Source organism: Vombatus ursinus, unplaced genomic scaffold (assembly GCF_900497805.2).
Source record: "Vombatus ursinus unplaced genomic scaffold, bare-nosed wombat genome assembly UNPS02014810.1, whole genome shotgun sequence".
Taxonomy (NCBI): domain Eukaryota; kingdom Metazoa; phylum Chordata; class Mammalia; order Diprotodontia; family Vombatidae; genus Vombatus; species Vombatus ursinus.
The window spans coordinates 30,063,282-30,088,086 of NW_020954588.1; the positions used below are offsets into that span (position 1 = coordinate 30,063,282).

The following is a 24,805-nucleotide window of genomic DNA, read 5'->3' on the forward strand; positions in this document are numbered from 1 at the left end:
GTTACTCAGATGAAATGGCTCTCTCCAAAGTGGCCAATGATCTCTTAATTGCCCAGTCAGATGGCCTTTTCTCAGTTCTCATTCTTCGTAACCTCTGCAGCTTCTAACACTGTAAACCACATTGTCTTCCTGGATACTGTCTCCACTCTGGGTTTTCAGGACACTGCTCTCTCTGGGTTCTCCCCCTTCCTGAAGTCTGACTGCTCCCTCTCAGTCTCTTTTGCAGATTTTTATCCACTTCTCCCCCCCTCCTCCCCAACGGCAGGAATGACCCAAGGCTGTTGCGGACTCTCTTTTTTCTCTGTAATTTCTCACTTGGTGATCTCACCACTTCCCATCAGTTCAATTATCACATCTATGCAGATGATTCCCTGATCAATATCGAGCCCTAGTTTGTCTCATGAGCTCCAGTCTGCAACACATTTCAAACTGGATATCTTGTATTTCAAGATTTCATCCTCTCTCACGTGGACTCTTATAAGAGCCTCCTCATTGATTTTCCCGCCTTATATCTCTCCCAACTCCAATACATTTTTCCACTTGCTGCCAAAGTAATTTTCCTAAAAGTCAGTTCTGGCCATTGTCAAGTCACCCTTTCCGATACCGCATGTAGTAGAACTCTATCACCTCTAAGAGCAAATATAAACTCCTCTGCATGGCATTCGAAGTTCTCCACAACCTGGCCCTTTCCTACTCCACCGCCCCTCCCCCAGCCCAGCTGTCTCACAGAATCCCTGCTTTCATCAAGATTCACATCCAGTGCCATCTTACGGAGGAGGGACTTCTCAGTTTCCCCAGCTACTGGAGCTTTCCCTTCTAAGTTTACTACGATAATGAGAAGAAAGAGAACATTAAGAGCAACTAGTCAAAGGAAGAATTCTTCCCAAGAGGAGCCTAAGGGAACAGTTTGATTTATCTCTGTTGATAGACAAAACAGCACTGTCATTATAACTTAATGCTAGTGACTTGATACCGAACAGAAAATTTATGTTAAAAATGAGGAAATGTCTAAGATGGACACTATGATGTGCATTCACAATCTTGAACTTTCTGTAACTGGTAAATCCCAAATCTGACGATGACCAACAATTAATTGTTCTCACAGACTTGTGCCACCTCTGGCAGGACTCACCTTTTTTGACTCTTCCTTTTCACCATCTCTTTTTTTCTCTCTCTCCTTCTTAGCCTTTTCATCCTTTGGATTCTCTTTCTTGCTTCTCTTCTCTTCCTCTTTCCCACTCTCTACCTTTCCTTTTTCTTTCTCTTTTTCTTTCTTGGTGTCTTTGTCAAGTTTCACTTTCATTACTTTTAATGCTCGGTGAAAGAACTGTTTCTTTAAAAGCCTTTAAAATAAACAAAAAAGCCATTACATTATTTATAATTACTTGAAATCTCTTGATTACTATAAGGATAATTTATATACCAAAGAATTCAGTAGGTAGATCCCTAAATACCCAATCCTTCCCAAGTGTCTTAAGGATGCCTACCCTTCTTTAAAAATGTCTACATGGTTTTAAGTAATCCTAATAGAATGGGGTTTGTGTCCAGAACTAGACCATAAACAGTACCACCACACCCACTCTTCTTCTCTCAAGTGTGCGTCCAGTTTTAACACTCTTTAAGTGGGAGGATACATTGTGGGCACTGATTAGGTACTGACAACATGCCCCTTCCGGATCAATGCCAGCTCCTTCAGGAGAGGGATGGTGCTGGCTCTGAGTGCAGAGGTAACAGTAACCTATCACCAACAAGGCAAAATGAAGCCCGACGTTGCTTCTGTTTCCTCTGTCAAAAAGGATGGTCGTTAGACTGAAAAGGATAGAAGAAGTATGGGGGATAGGAAGCCGAACGCCAGGACAAACAGGGATGAAGGAACACCTAGCAGGCCCTGATGAATCTTAATCACTCAGCAGAACTATACTGCATCTAAGGATCCTGAAAAAACTGGAGAATGGGATTACTGGGCCAACATCAGAGATCTTTGTATACTGTGGATAACAGAAGAGGTGTACCACAGACTGGAAAAGGCAAATTCTGGTACAATTTTAAGAAAAGGAAGGAGGATGGAGTATAAAAACTCAGACCAATAAGCTTGACTTTAGTTCAATAATGTCTTATCAAAACGGGTAGTCAGTGGCCATCTAGAAAAGGAAGCTATGATCACAAAGAGTCACCGTGACTTATCAAGAACAAGTCACACCAAACTAATCTTATTTTCTTTCTGGATATAGTTACTAGACATATAAGGGGACTACTACATATGTAACTTAGATTTTAGCCAGACAATTTGTAGGAAAAAAAAACCAATAACCCTCTCATGCTAGACAATAGTACAGTTAGGCAAATTCAGAGCTAGCTGAATGGATGGACTAGTCATTAATGGTTCCACGTCAATCTAGAAGGAAACCTCTAAATGGAGTCTCCCAGGGGTTTGTGCTTGGCCTTGTGATATTGACCACTTTTATCAATGACTTGAATAAAGGGACAGGTGGCATATTTATCAAATTTGTAGATGATACAAAGCTAAGAAGGATAGGTTACACATTACACAGAATTTCAAATATGACAGGCAAATTTAATTAGATGATATCTATTTGAGGTAAATGTAAATTTTTACATGTGGGTTCAAAAAAATCAACTTCACAAGAACGTGATTTAGGAGGAATGACCAGGCAGCAGTTCATTTGAAAAAGATCTGGACTTTTCATGGACTGCATGTTCAGTAAGAATTAAGAGTATAATACAGCTGCCAAAAAAGCTAAAGATACCTTAGAAAAAGTATAGAGACTAGGACTAGGGATGTGAAAACTGTACTATACTGTGTTCTAGTCAGACCACATCTGTAGAACTGTGTTCAGTTCTGGGTACTGCATGTTAGGAAGGGCAATGATTAAACTAGAGAGCTTCCAAGAAAGTTGACCAAGAGGCTGAAGGGGTTTGAGATATGCCATATGCTATTGAAAGAAAGAGAATGTGTAACCTAGAGAAAACTTAAAGGTAACATGACAGCTATCTTCAAGATCTCAAGGGCTAACATGTGAAAGATGACTTGTTCTGCTCAAATCCAGAAGGCAGAACTAGGGGAAATGTGTAGAAGTTAGAGAGAGATAAGTGTCAATTGAATAAGGAAGAACTTCCTAACAATTTGAGCTAACAAAAGTAAAACAGGCTGCCTTTGGAAGTAGTGGGTTACCCCTCATTAGAAATCTGGTGAAACAAACAGAACATTACCAATCCAAATCACTGTTTTCTTAGACATACTAATTTTCACCTGCACATTTACTTTTCCCCACTGAGATGTCAATATGTTGAGAGCTGGCCTAAGAAATTAGACGGGGAGTTTTTCAGAAGCCACAGACAATATACGAAGGCCAGCAGATGACAGAAAAAGTTTAGAAACTGAGAAATGCATAAAAGATATGTATAGTATTACATAATATCAACCTAAATTTTACAATAAGGTACTGTAAACACCTCATAAATGAAAAAGAAAATTAAGATTTCTTCTCTGGTACAAAGGGAGGGCCAAAAAATTTTACTCAGAATTTCCAGAATTTGATGGTGTCAGACCCTTAATCCCTACAATGTGGAAGGAAGGGATAGCTGGACTACCAGACAGAAACTAGCTTGATTTAAGTACTGAATAATGCAAATGCAGAGAAGCTAAATCAATGCTAACTTGCTAAAGACTCTTCATGGCACCATTTCTTTAAACTCTGTTGAATACATTTGGCAAAACATACCTGTTTGCAAAATGCTCAATCTATAATTACCAATAATGACATTACTATGTTTAACTGCTGTGTGAAGGATATAAAAACGAATTATAGACTCTGATAGGCAGAACTCCCAATGGCTAATGATTTAATCTATTTGCTCTCTTACTGATGAAGAAAACAGAATTTAAGAGATTTGATGCATGTTTTGTTACAAACATGTTTTGTGCACAATAGAAGAACTTTTTTTTAAGGCAGAAGCAACTTGAAATTATTTTTGTGAGGGAAGAGTGGGGAAATATCACAATCTGATTCATGCAAAAAGAATACAACAGGAAAAATCACTTTGTGTACCCACAGATGACAAGACTAATGTAGGCACAAATCTGACCATGTCAACCCTGACTCTGCTGAAGAAGCTTCAGCACTTCCCAACAGCCCAGGGCTAAGCTAACAGCCCTCGCACCCTGGCTTCGGCCAACCTTCCTAGACCTTCAGTCTATCCCTCGCCAGACTCCACAGGTCTGCCATCCTCCAGAACTTGTCTGCTGACTCTTGCTTCTACGTCTTTGCACAGGCCACCCCCCGAAGCCTGGAATACATTCTCTCCATCTATTTCAAGGGTCGATGGCACAAAAAGGTAAAAAACTCCTGCACTAGTTTTTGGAAGCTCTTTCTTGGTTCAAATGACTTATCTACTTACCTGTTTACATTCTATACTCCCCTAGTAGGACACAAGGTCCTTGAGGAGGGCCTTTTTTCCCCCTGTATACTCAGAGCTTAGTTTCTACAACCAATGTACAAAAGCTGCTCAGCTGAGAGAATTCAAGTTGTGACTAAAAACTTAAAAAAGAAAGAACCCATGAAGTATGTTGGATTTCCCAAAAGCCACAGACATTGCTGAGGGGAATGTCTTCTAGACCCTCTGCCCAGCAGCCCGAATGAAGCTCCCCGGGGAAGGAGCAGACTTCTCCGTCTACATTAATGATATTATTGAAAGGATAACAATGCTGACCTTTAGTCAGTTACAAGTTACTTTTTGTTTCATGAACTCTACATGTGCAATTATGTTTTTTCAAACTGAGAACCTGGCATTTGCTGTATATGCTATAAAACAATTATGATGTTCTAAAACAAGAATTAGAGATGAAGAAGAATAGGTTACTGGTTAAAGAACACATAGTTATTTCAAGACCACAGTTGACTGGATATCCCAATGGGGAAGGGCAATAAATGGCTTCAGGAGCAGGCAGTGTGGGCATTTCAGGTACTTGGCCAATGAGGGAATAAAATCACTGCCAGCTACTTAAGTCCCACTTGGTTACTTTGAATAATATTAACCTTCAATTTAATCTACATTAATAATACAGCAAAATCAGTACAGTATTGTTCTCTTTGTTATGCTTAAATCTCATGAGAAATAGCCATTTTATCGTGAAAATGACTAAGCCAACAAAGAAATATTAAAAATCAATTTTTACATGGCTTATAACAAACAAGTCAACAATACCTGTTACAGTAGTCAACAACAGACTCTCGGGTTGTAAACAAAGCTTCTTCTCCTTTCTTGGCCTTTGCCCATTTGGAGTCCAAAAGGCAATCTACTGCTTTTGAAGCTAAAAGAAAAAAAAAGTTGATTATTATTATACTACAGAATTATTATTATTTACATATTATCATTATACTATAGAATGAGAATACATACTACTTATCAAACTCAAATTTTATTAAGTAAATTCCTAAGGTCATGCAACTAATAGACTTATGTACTGGTATATAGTCAACCTCACATTCCAAAAGAGAAATTACTAAAAAGCAAAGGACTTTCTAATCAAAAATAAAAAATGTTTACGAACCCTGATTTAGCACTAATAGATGAAAATAAGTTCTCTAATTACTTGTTTTAAAAATGGGGGAGAAGAATTTAAAAAACTGAACTAATTTAATTAAGCCAATGTGTTTTAAGTGCCTATTGTAACCAGGGTGCTGTACTAGGTACTTCTTGTTGGTGTTTGTCCTTCATTTTGAAGAGGACCATGACGTTGGAAAGGTGTCATGACTTGTAAGTGAACTGGGTTTAAGTGAGGCAAGGCTGTGCAAAGTCACCAGCCTCACTCTCTCCTCTGGAGCCATCTGGGTCCAGTGGCGAGATATAGCTCAGGATGACTGGAGATGGCCGGAGATGCATGGGAGACCTCGGCCTTTTTAAGCTAAGGTCTTTCCCAGGTCTCAGCTTGTCTGAGGCACAGTCCGTTCAGTGATTAAGGCTAGATAAGAAGAAATGAGGCCAAGGATGACCTCTTTTACCTAGTCAAAAAACAAATAAATAAAAATCAATCTGGGAGGGGAAGACTCCCAGAGTCTCTGGCCAAAACAGGAACAATTGCTATTTACACTCGGAGCCATAAAAAGCCCAGACAATAACCAAATGAGGCTTGGGCTAGGACCTATTATTGGCCAATCAATGAGAGCCAGAGAGATCTGGGTTTAAGGCAGGGTCCTTAAAAAAGAAATCTAGAGTACAAACCCCAAGATATCTTGGGAGGTTTCAGCGATCAAAATTTATACTGCTAGGTGCTAATCTGTAAATCTACAGCAAGATAATTTAACTTTATTGTTTATATTATCTGATTTGATTTCTTACAACCTTCCTCTGAGATAGGTAGTATAATACTCCTTTACATGTGAGAAAGGTAAAGCTTAGAGAGCATAGTGACTTGTTATGGTCACATGGCTATGACATGTCATGATCAAAACCAAATGGTCTGATTCCAAGTTTAGTGTTCTACAGTTGATCTTAACTGAAAAAAGTGCCTTGGATAACTGAATCCAAGAAGGGGAAAACCCTTCCCCACCTCTGTTGTATAAATATATTTGCTAAGGGATTCTACCAAAGGATCACTGAGTAACATGGGACCAATAAAGGCAAGCTTTATAAGCAACCCAATGATGCTGAGAGAAAAATTAAATAGGACAGAAAGAATTAAATTGGCATGTCCATCATTCCTGGGCTTTACATGAATGAAATAAAACAGTTTATGGAAGAGAATCAAATACAGAAAAAATGCACAACTGAAGGAAGGAATTCCATCTTATCTCGACCAATGAGGTGAACACCCAAAATGCAATTTATACTACATTGCCCTGTGTATCACAGTGCTTGGGTCACACTAAACTGCTGCAATGGACACCAGACAGCCCAATACTGAATTCTCCTATAGAGAAAAAATTGAGAGAAATTATGTGTATTTAAGACATAAACATATAACATTAGCTGACAGCAGGTGCACAAGCTTTATAAAAAATAGTGTAAGAAAAAAAGTTCAAAATTTGTTCATTAATGTAAAGGAAAGCACTTTAAATAAAGACATCTGAGAAACAGTAAAACTTAAATATCTTTAAGAGATCTGAACTGATGTGATTATTTTGTTGTAATCCTACCAATAAAGTAATCAACCCGGTGACCCATCATGTTTGTGGATTTTGTGGGACAGTTGAACCGGAGATATTTGGCCACGGCCTTTTCCTCTTTGGATGGTTCCCCAACTTCCTGCAAAATGAAAACTTTATTTTAGAGTAATCATTCATGGAGGAAATTTTACACTCTGTAAATTATGTTTACAAAAGCCTATTAAGGGTCTTTTAGACAACATGATAAAATAATGAAAAAGTTACAACTTGGTTTAGTGTTGAGCACTGACGAGAGTTTGAGAGTAAACATTTCCAGGCAAATTCTTGAGAACCACATCATCAAACCCCCCTTTTGAAACGTTAAAATGTCATTATGATATAAAGCTGTTCCCAGGAGCTAATCAACACTCTAAAAATCTAAAGTCAATTCTCAGTTGTTCATACTTGGACAATACGGTTTGTGCGTTTACAATTTAAAATGGGCATGCCTACGTTAACCTCCATGAATATTGGTGCTAACTAGGAATTCCGTTCAAATAAAACAGTGCAGTCATACTATGAAGAGCTGATCTGGAAAGTGTGATGTGATCTAAATACCCCATCCTATTCCTTCTCTCCATCTCAGGTCTCCCCAAATCAGAACACTCCAAAACAAAAGAAACCAAAAGCTCTCCTCTTTACAACACTGTCAGTACTAAAAATAGATCGCTTACGGCTCCCCTAGCACAAGCGGTTACTGGGGGGAGGAGAACTGCAAGGAGAGATGTCTCTTCATGAAAAGTAAATAGGGGCAAAGAATTAGAAGCTGAGGGGATACCCATCAATTGGAGAATGGCTGGACAAATTCATGGCATATGAATGTGATACAATACTATCGTATTGTAAGAAATGATGAGGGAACAGTTCCAGAAAAACTTGAGAAGACTTTTATGAACTGATGCAAAGTGATGTAAGCAGAACCAGGAGAACAACTTATATGACAACAGCAACATTGTACAGATAATCAACTGGGAAAGATTTAGAAACTGATCAACAAAATGACCATCATAATTCAAAGGACTCAAGATGAAACATGCTATATAAACCATGAGATAGAGAGCTGCTGGGCTCAAGAGTGCAGACTGAAGGCAACACTTTTTCTTTCTTTCCTTTTTTTGATATGGCTAATGTGGACATTTATGTTGCATGTGTATATATTTGTAATGGATTTTGATTTTCTTGCCTAGCCAATAGGTGGGGGAGGGAGGTAATTTGAAAATGAATATAAAACTGAATTTTAAAAATGCATTTAAAAGTAAACAGGGAGAGTTGAGGTTAAAAAAAAAAACAAAAACAAAACACACAAGCAAAAAAAGAACTACATGAAGTGATATGAAAGATGTTGCTAGTTTTCCTTGGCCCCTCATCATTCGGTAATATATTTTGAGATTTAAAAACCTTTTCTGCCCTCCTTTCAAGCTGGCATCCTATCTCTAATTTCACTTTCTCAGCGAAACGTCTAGGAGGAAGAATCTATATTCACTGCCTTTACTTCCTTATCACCCACTAATTTTCAGTCCTTTTGCAACGTGGCTTTCCACCAGAGCATTCTATTGAAACTTTTCTCAAAGGTCACCTCTTATTTGCAAAATTGCATGGGTTTTTCTTAGTATTCATCCTAAATGACCTTTTTGCAACATTTGATACCTCTGACTCTACCCCTTCCTGGGATATATTCTTCTGGTGCAACTTTTCTCTAAGACACTACCGTGTCTTAGTTCTCCTATCCTAGGTGATGTTCGTATAGTTTATCAACCCAGAATGAGTGTCTCAAGGCTTTGTCCTATTCTTTAATCTCTTTAAACCTCCAGTATTCTGATCCATTGCCATGGGGATAATACAGAAATGCTGAGGAAAACCCTATTGTAAACCTTAAAGAGAAACAAATGTAAACTATGATTAACTACAGGCCAACCGCTCCAACAGTGTCTCCACCTAAACAGTGTGCCTCTCAGTGCTGCCTATTATTGCATTAGCACTCTTGATTCCACCTTAGAAACAAATCATTCTGGCTTTCATTGAATGGCCAACTGAATTTGGCCTCCAACCCAAGCCTCTGTTGCTCACTGTTTAGGTTGTGATGGTTAGGAATGAGTGTTAATAGCAACTGTTTGCTGATGGTTAGGGATGAGTGTCAATAGCAACTGTTTTCTGTTCTGGCCAGAAACTCTGAGGAGCTTCCCCTACCAGATTTATATCTTTGTTTGTCTCAACTCTTACCCAGCCCTCAGTCATCGAATGGATATGGCTTCAGACAAACTCGAGACCTGGAAAAGACCTTAATTTACAAAGGCCAAGGTCATCCACTGCATCCTGGGCCATCACCGGTGGTCTTGACCTTTGTCTTGTCACTGGGCCTCAATGATTGGTGGAGTGAGGCTGACTTTGTGCAGCTCTGCCCCACTCATATCCAATTTACACACAAGTCAAGACATCACCCTCCTGACGTCAGCAGGCTTCTTCAAGAATGAAGGAGGAACGATTCTAACGATACTGAAATTTCAATCCTCTATATCTTTCCTATATCTTTTTCAAATGTATTGCTTACTTCCTCATCTTATTTTTGAAGTTGTTTTTTTGAACCCTGGTATAGGCTTTATCTTTTACCATCCTTACATTTCACACAAGATTTGACCCACAATTCCAGCCTGTCAACATTTTTTTTTTTTGATCCTGGCAGTAAACACGTTTGTTTTGTCTCTTTTGTGAAATGGATAAACATTTCATTCATACCTTTATCCAAGTAATAGATTTTTTAAAAGTTACAGAGCACAAAGTTAGGCAATAAATATTAGGACCCACTATGTGTCAGGCACAAATGCAAGGGATACAAAAACAAAAGATAGTCTCTGTTCTCACTCACAGTCTAATGGGGAAAATAACACGCAAACAACTCGGCATGGATCCCTGATTCACTAGATTATCCGAACCCCCTTTCCGGGTGCCATCAGATTATTTGATGACTACTCTATGGACACCCATAGATGTCCCTCAGGGTTCTGTTCTGGACCCTCTTCTCTTCTCCCTTTCTCTCATCAATTCCCATGGATTTAATTGCCATCTTTATGCTGATGATTGTCAAATTTACCTATCTAGTCCCTACTCTCTACTGACCCCCAATCTCACTCGTCCGGTTGCCTTTCAGACATCTCAAATCCAGTATGTCCAAAACAGAAATCATTACGTTTCCACCAAACTGTCCCCTCCTTCCACCTTCCTCATTACTCTTAAGGGCAACACTATCCTCCCAGTCCCTTAGGCTCATAACCTAGGAGTCATCCTGGATTCCTCACTACCTCTCTCACTCCCACATCCAAGCTCTTGCCAAAGCCTACCATTTTTACCTTTGCAACATCTCCCCAATGAGTGCCTTCTCTCCTCTGACGCTGTGGCCATCCTGGTGCAGGCCCTCATCACCTCACTCCCGGATTACTACACTGGCCTGCTAGTGGGTCTACCTGCCTCAAGTGTCTTCTCACTTCAATTCATCCTCCATTCAGCTACCAAAGTGCCATTCCTAGAGCACAGGTCTGACCATGGCACCCCCCTACTGAATAAACTTCAGTCGCTCCCTATCACCTCCAGGATCAAACACAAAATCCTCTGCTTGGCACTCAAGGCCGTTCATAATCTTGTCCCTTCCTAACTTCCCAGTCTTCTTATTACACCTTATTCCCTGACACACACTCTCTGATTCTGTGACTGGCCTCCTAGCTTTTCCACGAACAAGACACTGCATCTTTTGGCTCCAGGCATTTCCTCCTGCTTGGGAAGGCTCTACTTCTACCTTTCCATCTACCAACCTCGCTGGCTTCCTTTAAGTCCCAATTAAAATGCTACCTTCTACAGGAAGCCTTCCCCCCAACCCCTCTTAATTCTAGTGCCTTCTTATTTATCCTGCACATAGCCTGCTTTGTATATATTTGTTTGCATGTTGTCTCCCCCATTAAATTGTAAGTTCCTTGAAGGCAGGGATTGTCTCTTACCTCTTTGTGTATCCCCAGCACTTAGCATAGTGCCTGGCATATAGTAGGTGCTTAATAAATGTTTTTATTGATTGACTGATTGTCACCGAGTGGAAGAATACGAGAAGGGGAGAAAAGTAAGAAGACTGGAAAGGTAAGAAGGGGCCAGGACCTGCGACACAGAGACTAAGTAGCAGGCTATTCTAATAGTCCAGGCAAGGCATGATAAGGATCTGTACTAGGGTGGTGGCAATGTCAGGGGACAGAAGTTGGTATATATGAGAGTTGTTATGAAGGTAGAATCAACAGGACTTGGCAGGAGCTAGAATACTGAAGGAGGGAGAGATAAATCTGGTTGACTGGGAGGATAGTGGCACCTTCAACAGTAATAGGTTAAGTCTGGAAGGGGGAGGAGGCTTTGGTGGGAAAGATAATAAGCTCAGTTTTAAACATGTTGAGTTTAAGATATATATGAGACATCCAGTTCAAGATGTGCAACAGGCGGTTGGAGATGTGAAACTGGAGGTCAGAAGACAAGATTAGGGCTGGATGAATGGTTTAGCTAATCATCCGCAGAGATGAAAACTGAATCTGATGAGCTGACTGAATGATGAAAGTGATGCTGATGAGACCAGTGAGCAAAATAGTGTAGAGATGAAAAGAGCCTTGGGGGAGCATCGAAAGTTAGCAAATGCAACCTGGATAAAGATTCAATAAAGAAGACTAAGAAGGTGTGGTCAGATAGGCAGGAAAATAAACAGGTCCAAGCAGTATCACAAAAACCCTGTAGAGGAGAGAGTATTAAGGAATAGAGGATGGTCAACAGCATCTCAGCTCTACATATATCTTCAGTCACTTTAACTTTTCTGCATCTGTGTCTCCATCGGCAAAAAGACTGCCAGAATTCCACAGAAAACTTGAATGAATACAAGCCAGGGCAGATGAAAGGTGTAATCCTGCAGAAGGTGGTGAACAGAGCTTGACTTAAGCACAAACCCCTAAACCCAGAAACTGGGGCTGGAGATAGAAGGGAACAAAATAAAACATATTAAACTCAACTGAGAAACAGACAGGGACAGAGAAGGGGGTGAGTTTAAGAAAGAAGGCAGAATAAATTCAATTCAATAAACTTTTATTAAATGCCTACTATGTACCAGGAACTACGCTAAGCGCTGGGGACACAAAAAGAGGCTAGACAGTCCCTGCCCTTAAGTAGTTTACAATCTATTGGAGGGGACATGTAAACAAATATATACAAAGCAGGCTATATACAGGATAAATAGGAAATTAACAGAGGGAAGGCATAGGTAAGGGAATAATTATAAGGAAAACAAACTCCAACTTAAAAAGGGGTTAAATACAGGAGGGATTAAAAGGAAAGAAAAAGGAAAAGTTTGGGATTACAGGCAGAACAAGAAGAGATCAGAGACAACAGAGTAGAAAGAGGCTACAGTTCACTAAGACTTGAGTCCAAATTTTGCCTTAAACACTTAACAGCTGTGGGACCCTGGGCAAGTCAGTTGACCTTTGTTTGCCTCAGTTTCCTCAACAGTAAAAATGAGGATAATAACAGCACTTACGTTGCAGGGTTGCTGTGAGGATCAAATGAGATAAAATGTGTAAAGGACTCAGCACAATGGCTGGCACGTAGGCAGTATCTAAATGTTTATTCCTTTCCCTTCCTCCCCTCCTCAGAGATCAAAAGTGTTAGGCTAACCTTCCCTCTTTTATTTAGAGAGGTCAAACCCAGACGCAGGGGAAAATGCAGTTAATCAAAATCCTGAACATGAGTAAGATGAATCGGCCCATAAAACAGAAGAGGATAGCAATGTGGATTAGAAAGCAGACTCCAAAAATATGTTATTTACAAGAAACACGCTTGAAACATAAAGATTGACACAGACTTGAAATGAGAAGCTAGAACAGAATCTATCACGCTTCAGATGAACCCAAATAAAAAGGAGGTAGAAATCATATTAGATAAAGCTTAAGTATATAAAGATCTGTTAAAGAGACAGAAAGGAAACTACATTATGCTTAAATGCACCATAGATAACAAAATAATACTTTACATGCATTGAACAGCATAATATCTAAATGTTTAAAGGAAAAATAGCAATAAAACCATAATAGCTGGGGATCTCAATGTACGCTTTACAAACCTAGGCAAATCTGACAAAAACATTAAATAAGAAAGAAGTGAAGGACTTCAACAGAACTTTTTTTTTTTAAATTAAGACATGATATATCTCTATCAAGCATTTACATATTTCTCAACCATGCATGATACTGTTACAAAAATGACCATGTACTGAAGCAGAGAAACCTTAAAAAATGCAGAAAGGCAGAAATACGAAATGCATCATTTACTGATCACATAATGCAATAAAAACTATATTCAATAAAGAATCTTTGAATAAAGAATTAAAACTTAATTATAGACTAAATAACTTAAATTCTAAAGAAATTGGTTGTTCAAAGAACAAATTATGGAAACAATAGAAAATTTCTTTAGAGGAAATTACAACAATTAGACATACCAAAACTTGAGGGATAAAGCTAAAGCAGTCCTTGGGAGAAATTTATCTCTCAAAACTTTTATCAACAATAGAGAGAAAAAACAAATCAATAAATTGGACATGTAACTAAAACAACTTGAAAAACAACAAATCAAAAAGCTATAAGTAAATACCAAAGTAGAAATTCAGAAATAGAAGAGAGATTAATAAAAGTGAAAGAAAGAAAAAAATATGATTGAAAAAGAATGAACTGATAAAACTAGGAGCTGATCTTTTTTGAGGAAAAATAACCAATTGGATTTTAAATGAGAGGAAAACTAATTGCTAAAACCAAAAATGAAAAGGAGAATTCATTATATTTGAAGAAGGAATAAAGGAAATTATCATAAACTATTTTGCCCAGTTATGATTAAAAAAAAAAAAAGACAAACCACAAACCAAATGAAAAACAAAAAATAGAACAAAACAAACCCAGCTAACTTAGAGGAAACAAAGACTTACAAAAATATAAAACATCCAGATTTACAGAAGAAAGATTAAATGACCCAATATCCAAAAAAGAAATTGGGGGCAGCTAGGTGGCGCAGTGGATAGAGCACTGGCCCTGAATTCAGGAGGACCTAAGTTCAAATCCGACCTCAGACCAAACACTTTACACTTAGGAGCTGTATGACCCTGGGAAAGTCACTTAACCCCAAATGCCTAAGGAAAAAAAAAAGAAAAAAGGGCAACCGAACCAGACAAGTGAATTCTACAAAATATTAAAATAACAATTAATTCCAATATTATGTAAACTGCAAAAATAGGACATAATACAAATATGGCACTGATACCAATGAAAGACAAAGATATAAGATTATAAACCAGTAACAAAAAATTTAAAAACCCTACATGACACTAATGGAGGCTGAATGCAAATTGAAGCATACTTTTTTTCCTTTTTGGTCTGTTTTCTTTCACAACATATGTAGAAATAGAGAATATGTTTTGCATGATTGCACATACGTAACTTGGTGGAAATATGGAGGCCATTTTCCCCCCCTTTTCTTTTCAGTTCAAATCCCTTTTGACTAGATTTGCAAGATCCCAGGCAAATATATTCTTTCCAGCCCTGGCTGGGAAAACTTTGCCACCTGCCAGTATCATTCTTCAATTTAGTGGGGAAATCCAAATCCTGTAACCCCATTTTCTTAGTGAAATCTGTTCCTCTCTTCTGAAGTCCTTGTCTTTAACAGACAACTATAATAGAAACATCACTTATGCCCCTAAGATCTTCCTTTTCTTGACCAAGAGTTAGTAATCTTTAGCAATGAAATGCTTTCTAGATTCCTTCTAGTAATATAATCACTGTTTATATGAATCACCAGAAGTAGTTAATAATAGTGGTCTGGCTTTACAAGTTTTGGGTGGTTCTCTGTCACATCCTGAACACATGCCTCAGGAAGACAGCAGTGCTATCTATTGTCATGAGTAAGTCAATAAATAGCTGCCCCAAATGAGGTGCCCAGTTTTACCCATTCTACTTCTATAGTATCTCTCCCTTCTGCGCACATGACTATCTCCCTAGTTTAAATCATATCACCCCATGTCTGCACTACTGTACTAACTGGTCTCTCTTTCTTAGTCTCTCTCCTCTCTAATCTCTTTCAAGCAGATGTCGAAATTATTTGCCTCAAGCACAGTTCTTGCAAAATTACTCACCCTGTTCTAAAAACTTAAGTATCTCCCTCTTGCCTACCTCTAGAATAAAATACAAACTGCTATGATTAGCACACAGAGTTACAATTCCATACACATACCTCCCTGTTAGAATGTGAGTTTCTTTCAGGCAGGACCATGGGCATGTTAAGCCTTGAGAAGATTCAGAGGACACAAGAGCTGTCTTAAAGTATTTGAAGGGATATCACGTGGAAAGACTTGACCCATTTGTCCTTTGAGGGTCAAACTAGAAGCCATAGGTGCAAAGAGACAAATTTAGATGAGCAAGGAGAAGATACACACCACCATAAAGAATTGTTGTCAGTTAACAAGCATTTGTTAAGCACTCACCATTTTTTCTTTTTTCTTTTTTTTGGTGAGGCAATTGGGTTTAAGTGACTTGCCCACGGTCACACAGCTAGTATGTGTCAAGTGTCTGAGGTCACATTTGAACTCGGGTTCTCCTGAATCCAGGACCAGTGCTCTATCCACTGCCCCACCTAGCTGCCCCCAGCACTCACCATTTTCCAGAACTGTGCTAAGCACTGGGGATACAAAGACAGGCAAAAATATGGTCCTGCCTGCAAGAAGCTCACATTCTAACAGGGAAGTATGTGTGTGGAATTTTAACTGCCCACATACGTGCGTGTGCATGTGCGGAAACATGACTAGTGGTGGACAGGAGGCTGGGAAGGGCTTCCTGTATAAGATGATATTTGAGTGGAGTCCTCAAGGAAGCCAAAGAAGCCATAGGTGAGGGTAAGAAGAGGGAACATGCCAGGCACTGGGGATAGTCAATGAAAACGCAGGAAACTAAGAAACAATATTGCATGTGAGGAAAAATGCAAAGATACCCAAAAATCCAACCTAGATGGACAGAGTAACTCCACAAATAGTAAAAACAGAAACTCAAAGGGAAAATGACATATACTGGAGCAGCTGGGGGAAAACAGCCACAACAACGTCCTATTGGTAAAGCTGTGAAATGAGTCCAACCATTATAGAAATCTGGAAACGTGCCACCAAAATTACTAACTTGTATACCCTTTGACCCAGCAAAACCACTATTAGGCCTATCCCTGAGGAGATCGAAGAGGTTCTATATGGATCAAATGAGATAATATTTGTAAAGCAACTGGCAACTCTTTTTCTGGTGACAAACAGGGGGTCCTCATAAATTGGAGAATGATTGAACAAATTATGGCACAGGAAGGTAATGAAATACCATTATGCTATAAGAAATGAAGACAGACAGTTTCAGATAAAAACCTGGGAGTATTTATATGGACTGAGGCAGAGTGAAGTGAGCAGAAGCAGAACAACATATATTACAATCCCAACGCTGTAAAAACCAACAATTTTGAAACCCATTAGAACTCTGATCCACACTGATGATAAAGAATGCTATCCAACCCCTGACAGAGATGATGGACTAATAACATTCAGGACTAATCACACAGTTTTGGACATGGCCATTATGGGAATCTGTTTTACTTGACAATGTTTATTTGTTATAAGGCTTTTCTTTTTCTCCTCTCTACCACTATGGGGGGAAAAGGGGTAGGATGGAAGGCAGAAAAAATAAAAGCTTGATAAGGAAAAATAAAATTTAATTAAAAAAATAAATCGTTAATGAAAACTTCCCAGATCTAGTTAAACCAGTGAGTAAAGAGAAAAGAGAAAGAATCCACTGATCAATCTCTTCCTGAAAGAAATCCAAAAGGAAAAGTCCTAGAGATAAAAGATAAAGGTAATCCAATCAGCCAAAAAGAAAGAGTACCAAGGAGCAACAATTAGAATCTTACTAAACCTGTCAGCTTCTCCTCGAAGACAAGAGCTCTTGGAATACAATATTCCAAAAAGTTACTAATGGCCACCAAGCACCTCACCATCGGACTCTGAGTAAACTCTAACTATAATTCTTTGAAGATGGTGGTATTCCAGCCACATGGAATGCCTGGAAGAATACTGCATAACATTGTCTAGAAAATAGTTATTCATCATCCATCATCCACTATTATTTTTTCTGTGTGGCAAGTTAGACCAGACTCTTGAGTACTTATGGATCTCATTTAGGAAGCTCTGTAAAGTTCTGGGTTTTGAGGCAATCAATACAGAGTATCTCACCATCTACATGACAGCTGCACTCCTATTTGGATTGTCTTGAAGGAGAGTGGTGGTGTCTGTAAACTTGGATGGGGAAAAAAATTCATCTTTATTTTCACTGACCCCTAACTGAAGCTTAGCATTTTCTTCAATATTTAAAATCATTCTGAGAAGTGACTAACACATGGTTAAACAGGTAGTAGCAAAGGGAGATTTGACCCCAGGTCTGCCAACTCCAGATCTAGCATTCTTTTCATTTTGCCATACTGTTTCCCCAAAGAAGAGAAAGAAAAGGCAAGGAAAAAAAAGTAGTTGAACAGGCACTAAAATTTTGTTCGAAGGATGAATAAGGAGTATGTTAGATGATGAGAACTTAGATTTGGGTGATGCCTCAGGAATGTGGATGAGAGACTGGTGTCAAATATCTTAAAAGACTGGGTGACCGTCAAGAGAATAAAAGCTAGGGAAAACATAAACATTGAAAAATATTGGTACCACAGAAGAAAACAGAGAAGTTGGGAAGTGGGCATGGTTTGGAGGAAGTTCTGTCTAACTGATTAAAAAAAAAAACTGGTACAATTACTGCTGACATATCAAGCAAGGAATAGAAACAGCTTTGTTAAACGAATTCATAGAAAAAATTTTAAAACGTAGTCACAGAGTAATAGAACTGGAAAGGATCTTATAATCTAGTCTAAGCCCCTAATTTTACAGGTGAGGAAATCAAAGCCCACGATTGGTGAAGTGACTGGCTCTCAGTTACACAACTAGTTAATGCAAAGCGAAGACCAGAAGCTCATCAGTCAGGCAAAAAGCAGTCGGCTAAGTGCCTACTATGTGTCACACACAGTGCTCGTCTCCTAAAGTCTAATCTAGTGGTCTACATACTGTCTTCCTATTCCCTGGTACAAGAATAGTAAACAGTAAAATAGTAAACTGTATAATACCTAAGGAAAAGGTGAGTAGCTAAATGGAGGAAAGACAAAAAGGAAGGGTGGCCTACATAATCTCTCAATCAGACAATCAAGCTCTATGTAAGATTTCCTGCATACATATACCCGGTTAGCCCAACTGAAAAATTGTACCTGGAAAAGAACTATACACATGGGTAATTAAGTCCATTAGACTATGAAAGTCTGGTACACAGTAAGTGCTTAATGAATGCTATGGTGAGGATGGTGAAATAAGAAAACTGTAAGATACACATGTTGTACTACACTTTCTTTTTCATTACAAATGACTACTTAGCTGGTGAATGTTTTATCATTTTTTCTTGTTTAAATTAAATCATGCAGTCAAAGTCCTAATTGCCCATGGTGAGGATTACTCTTATTAAAAATTCCCTGTGCCTCTAGGCCATTGCCCCAGTTGCCGCATCCACCATCAGATAATTTGGGGAGACCAGCCCTGTGCCTGACACATGGCAGGCACTAACCAACTGCTTACTGACTGACTGACTAGGTTCTGGCCTTCACTTTGCCACTAACTGGTTATGTGACAAGAGCCAGTCACTTCACCAACCTTGGGCCCGTAAAGAAAGGGATTTGGACGAGGGGACACTCTTTGATCCCTTCCTGTTCTTCGGGGATAGGAAATATAGAGAAACTCCTCAAGACAAGCCAGGGCACCCAGCAGCTGGAAGCTGTGGAAAGGCAACCTTGCCACGTGGCAGCTCTGAGCCGCCAGAGACAAAAAAACAAGCCTTACCTTTTTTTCCTCTTCATGCTCCAGGCAGTAAAGTCTCTGTGATTTTCGAAGGTCTCCCCAGCTTGCCTCTTAAAGGGGCCTGCCTCCTCCTGGTAGCCCCAGGAGAAGCACACATCAAAGGGGAAAGCAGAAAAGAAGCAGCTTCTAGTCCAAACTATTACTGATCCAAGAAGGCAGTCTGACTTACTCAAACTCACCCTGCAAAACCTCCATCTAACAAAGGGGTCCAAAATCTCCCAATGAGAAACTGGTTTGTCTTTCACGACACCCAGCTGGGACAGTCCTTAGTTCTGTACTGAACTTTAAGTCAGATTTTCTGTTAAGATGATTTTTGAAGACAAAAAAGGGAATTTGCAGATTTAGATGTAACACATCTAATATCATTATGAGATAATAAATATACAATTTAAGTCAACATGTAAATTCTCTAGAATATTTTTATAAAATAGATTACAACAGACAACACACTAATGTTATGAAAATTTCAGTTTCCTCTCTTTAGAATTAGAAAGGGCTACAAAGAATTAAAACAGTGAGTCCCCCAAAGGGCAATGGGAAAAGGTAAAGAGTGGGTATGAGTTGACTGCAACACATCACCAATGAAGTACTACATAAGAGAAGTGAAAATAAGACTATCAGACAGATGCATCGTGTAAAGAGGACAAAGGGCTGATGGCTAGCCCTGTGGTGCAACAGCATCCACAACCTATCAAAAGATCCAGAGAAGGCCCACAGGGTGGACACAGATGGGAAATGTTGTGCAGGATTAAGAAGGCAGGGATCAATTAAGATATACATGTCAGCAAAGGATGAAGGCAAGGACAATCATTCTAATCAATGGCACTGAACGTTCAGTCAGTTTACAGATTTCAAGCAAAGAAAATTTCTCTTAACAGTGTAAGGAACTGTATTTCTACAAATGGCGTATTAAGTATACAAATGTTGGGGAAAAACTGATCTGACTAGCTACACTATCCCCCACCAAATCTCTTTATCCAGAATCAAGCCCTCACTGCTTTCTGAGTGCAAGTTTGAGGGCAAATAGATATGAAGTGAATTATGAATAGCATAGTTACAAATTAAATAAGGATAAATTTTTGTAAGAAGATGGTCAGTTCAAATCTTTCTGATTAGTGATTTAAATATTTGTGGTTTTAAACAAATCTACTAACAATATAAATTGTTATAACTGAAGCCTTTAATTTGGGGTGAAAGGGCAAAGGAAACAGCACTGAAAACAACAGGAGGCTGGTGCACTGGTTGTTTCAAAAGAGTAGAAGAGTCAAGAAAATTGAGTCACTGTCCTACACCTGCCACTAATTTACTTCCTGTCTCTCGGCCTTAGCTTAAAAATCAGTATTTTCCCAATAGAGAAACAGTGAACAAGCACTCTCCAAAAAAAAAAAAAAAGGAAAAATGCAAGTTATTAACAACCATAAGAAAAAAGGCTCCAAATCACTAAAGAGAAATGTAAATTAAAACAGATGAGATTTTACCTCACACCTGTCAGACTGGCAAAGGTAACAAAAAAGTACAATGACAATTGTTGGAAGAGCTGTGGGAGGACAGGCAGATGTATCTGTGAAGGGGTCTAACTATTCTGGAAAGCAATTTAGAATTATACTCCAAGTCATTGAATTGTACATTTCCTTTGACCTAGCAATACAATTACTAGGTTTATACCCCAGAGAGATCAAAGAGAGAGGGAAAGGATTCATACGTGCAGAAATATTTAAAGCAGTACTTTTTGTTACCATAAAGAACTAGGGACAACATAGGTGCCCACCCATTGAGGAATGGTTGAACAAATAATGGTAAATGAAAGTAATGGAAATTACTGAGACATAAAAAATGATGACAAGGATGAACTCAGAGAAACCTTCGAAGACATGTACGAATGGATGCAAAGTGAAGTGAGAAGAACCAGAACAATTTATACATTGAAAACAACAACTTTGAAAGACTTAAAAAAGCTCTGATTGATGCAATGACCAATTAGAATTCAAGAAGACTGATGATGAAGTATGCTTCCAATCTTTCAGAGGAGGGGTGACAGACTGTAGTTACAGAATGAAATGAATATTTTCAGACATGACAAACACAACATTAATCTGTTTTGCTTGACTCTATAATTATTTGTTTTGAGGCAGGGCTTTAATTGAAGGAGACAAAAGTGTCACAGGGGAATGAGAAGTAGTGATACCGATGCAAAAAAAGAAAAAGAATGCCAATGAAATATGTCAAAAATAGATAAAAGACTGCAGATGTTCAGAGGAAGAGAAAGATAAAGCAAGGTAATGTTGGTACTGTCATCTTAAAATTGACATGCACTTTTATAACACCAAATTGCACATGGTAGTTTCACAGGTTAATACACAATCCTTTTTTTCTGTCAGTCTTCATGTATGGAAATGTTCCTGTTTGTTGACTGTCAAGTTCATGAATCAGGAAGACCAGCCTTTAACACATACTAGATATGTGACCCAAGGCAAATCATTCAATCTCACAGTGCCCCAAGGCAGCTCTTTAATACTAAAAATTTAACTAACTTTAATACTAAAAAATAAACAATGCCAATCTTCTAAGAGGGAATTTCCTCCCCTGGAGCTTTCTACACTAATGAAATTATAGGTCCAAACCAAGAAACGATAATAACAATAACAATGACAACAACTGACATTTATGTGGTGCTTTTAAGGTTGCAAAGTGTGTTACAAACACTGCCTTATTAGAAACTTATAATAACCCTAATAAAGACATGATTACCCTTATTTTACAGATGAGGAAATGTAAGATGCATAGGCAGAGAACTGAAGGGTATTTTTCACCATCAGGGAACTACGGAAGTATCCAACTTGGGATCTGATCAGGCATCTACTACTGACTAAAGCCAACTCTTTCAACTGGGGTTCGGGGGGAAGGATGATGACAACCCCAACTCATTTAACCAAAATCTGTCTATCACACACTTCCCATATGTAGGACACAGTTGTAAAATCCTGTAATAACACAATCACTGTGGTCCCAGGAGTCCACTATGTATGAAGATAGTAAAACCTCAAGGTGATCCTACAAATCTGGAAACTGAGCTAATTCTCACAGGAATGAAGTTTAGATGAACAAAATCTTTAAGCTAGAAAAATGTCTTAAAGATAATTTATCCTAATTCCATTTGACAGATGATGAAATTGAAACTCAGTTGGAAAAAATTTCTATGAGAGCTATCAATTTAATGCATGTGTGTTCATTTGCCAGTATGCCACACCCACTTCTAATTACCTCATCTACACATTTACCTGCTTGTATGAAATACTGGGTGAAAAAGTGGGTACAAAGCTAACTGCCTACACCACACCTGGGTTAACACTCGTTTTAAATTTATTGGTTTACGAAACTGCTATTAGATTCTTTATGTTTAAAAAAGAAAAAGAAAACACTCAACTAGGGTAACCAAAAAGTAAACACTTGCACAATTTATGACCATGCCAGTTCAACCAAATTTATTTAAATAAAAAGGAAGGATTTTATATAAGAAGAACATAATCATTAAATGACCAGAGTTCTGTAAGAATGATAACTTATTGGGACTATTTTAAAAAGGACAAATTTTTTTTTTTAATATTAAGAGCTACCACAGAAGAAATTGTAAAAATAATTTTACATATTTAAGGAGCACAAAACAATAGCTTTGAATATCCACACAGGAGTAAACAAGAATTTAAAAAGTTGTGCTGTCTTTCTCTTTTGCCAAAAACAAACAAAACAAAAAACCCAACAACAAACAAAACACACAAACCATAAGTTTCTGACAGATATCACTTTAGTCCTGAGAAAAAGATATACAGGGATATCCTACAGAACACAGCCTCAACCAAAAATTTTGTGACAAAGTTGAGACATTATGAACATACTTCACCATAATTTACTGACCTCAGTTGTAACTTTGTTAAGTTTCTATCTTTGTCAGATTTCTACCTTCCAAATATTTCACATATTACCCCTTCTCTCCTCTGCTATTCCCTAGACTACTATAATAGCAGGCTAGATGATCTCCTGGCCTCAACTCACCCCACTCCTGTCTATCCTCAACTCATAGATCGAATTTATTTTCCTTCACCCCCCCCGACAATACATTTACATGTGTGTGTTCATTATAGATACACACACATACACACACACCCCCTTCCATAATGTAGATCCTTCCCATCTTCCAGTCTTCTTACACCTTATTCCTCTCCACCTATTCCATGACCTAGTGACTCTGGCCTCCTTGTTGTTCCTCACACAAAACAACTCTGTCTCCAGCATTTTCACTCTTAAGACCCTCACGCAGGGAATTCTCTCCATCTCCATCTCTTGGCTTCCTTCAGGTCTCACTTTTTTCAAGAAGCCTTTCTCAGTCTTCAATCTGTATACTTTTTTTTAAAATGATTCAAAAAAATCAAATTTTAGAGTCAATTTTAGTTCATAATGTACATACTTCATATAGATGGGAAGCTGGGGCAATAAAATTGCAAACACACTTCATGCAGAAAAAGACATACTAAATTAAAAGGGAATAGATAAAAGCAAAAAGGAAAAAATTCTGGAACACAAATTTCCTGTGACTCAAATCTTATCTACTGCGTGCTCGCTCTCTCTCTCACACTCACTCACTCACACACACACACACACACACACACACACACAAACATAAACACACCTTACTAATTGATGGTTCTAGCAACGTTACACACCAGTTGATACTATTAATACAGGTAAACATCATTACCTTATTTCCAAATTAATCTGGTTATAGAACACTTTTAGGTCTTAAACACATGGACTCTAATAGTGAGAGGAAAACAGAGACATACACCAAGAATAAAGGGGCAGAGAGGGAAATCCTGGAGCAAGAGAGAGGAAATCCAGCCTATTTTTTAATGTTGAAAAACTGTCCCATGTAATACATATTGTTGACACAGACAGACTTTATATTTTAAGGAGGAAAACAACACTGTTATCAACACGCTTTCACCGAGTCCTTGCGGCACCCTGAAAACCAAGTGTGGGAAACACTGCTCTAGCCTGTTCGCCACCAGGTGCCAAGGTACCTGAGAGAAGAGGGGGCAGAGAGGCCGGGCGGTCAGATGACAGGGTGGTCCGTGAAAGCCCCCCGCTGGGGCAGAGGCGGGGGGCTGCTTCGGGCTCCCCCGCCAGCCCCGGCCCTCATCGGAAGGCCAGGCCCCGCGGCCTCTTTGCCCTCCTCCTCCGGTGCGGCGGGCCCAGCGCGGGGCCTGGCACACGCCGAGGCTCCGCACCGTTTTGGGGGCGATGCCAGCAGGACGCGGGGCAGGCCCCCGCGGGTCGTGTGCGGGGGGGAGGGGAAGAAGGGCCCTCCGGCAGCGAGCCCGCCCCGCGCCCCCCGCCCTGCTTCACGGCCACGCGTGACCCCGGCCCGCAGGGCCGTCCCCCGCCCCCAGCCGGACACAGACCGCACACGGCGCCCCCCGCCACACACACTGACAGACTGACAGACAGACAGACAGACAGACGGACACAAACACACAGACAGACAGACACACACTCCGCCCCCTGCACGCACACCCTCCGCACGCCCTCCCCCCCGCGCACCACACCCCCCCACCACACACAGCCGCCCCCC

The 24,805-nt window shown here is 39.3% G+C and overlaps 1 protein-coding gene across 1 annotated transcript in view; it reads right to left on the reverse strand.

The window, feature by feature from the left end:
- Positions 1–24,805, reverse strand: part of SEC62 (SEC62 homolog, preprotein translocation factor) — a 41,291-nt gene that overhangs the window by 15,337 nt on the left and 1,149 nt on the right. The window contains exons 3-5 of the mRNA XM_027875776.1: positions 7,158–7,266; positions 5,227–5,332; positions 1,133–1,343 (exon numbers count right to left, since the gene is read on the reverse strand). Of these exons, the coding sequence (XP_027731577.1) occupies positions 1,133–1,343; positions 5,227–5,332; positions 7,158–7,266 (426 nt within the window). The remainder of the gene's footprint in view (positions 1–1,132; positions 1,344–5,226; positions 5,333–7,157; positions 7,267–24,805) is intronic.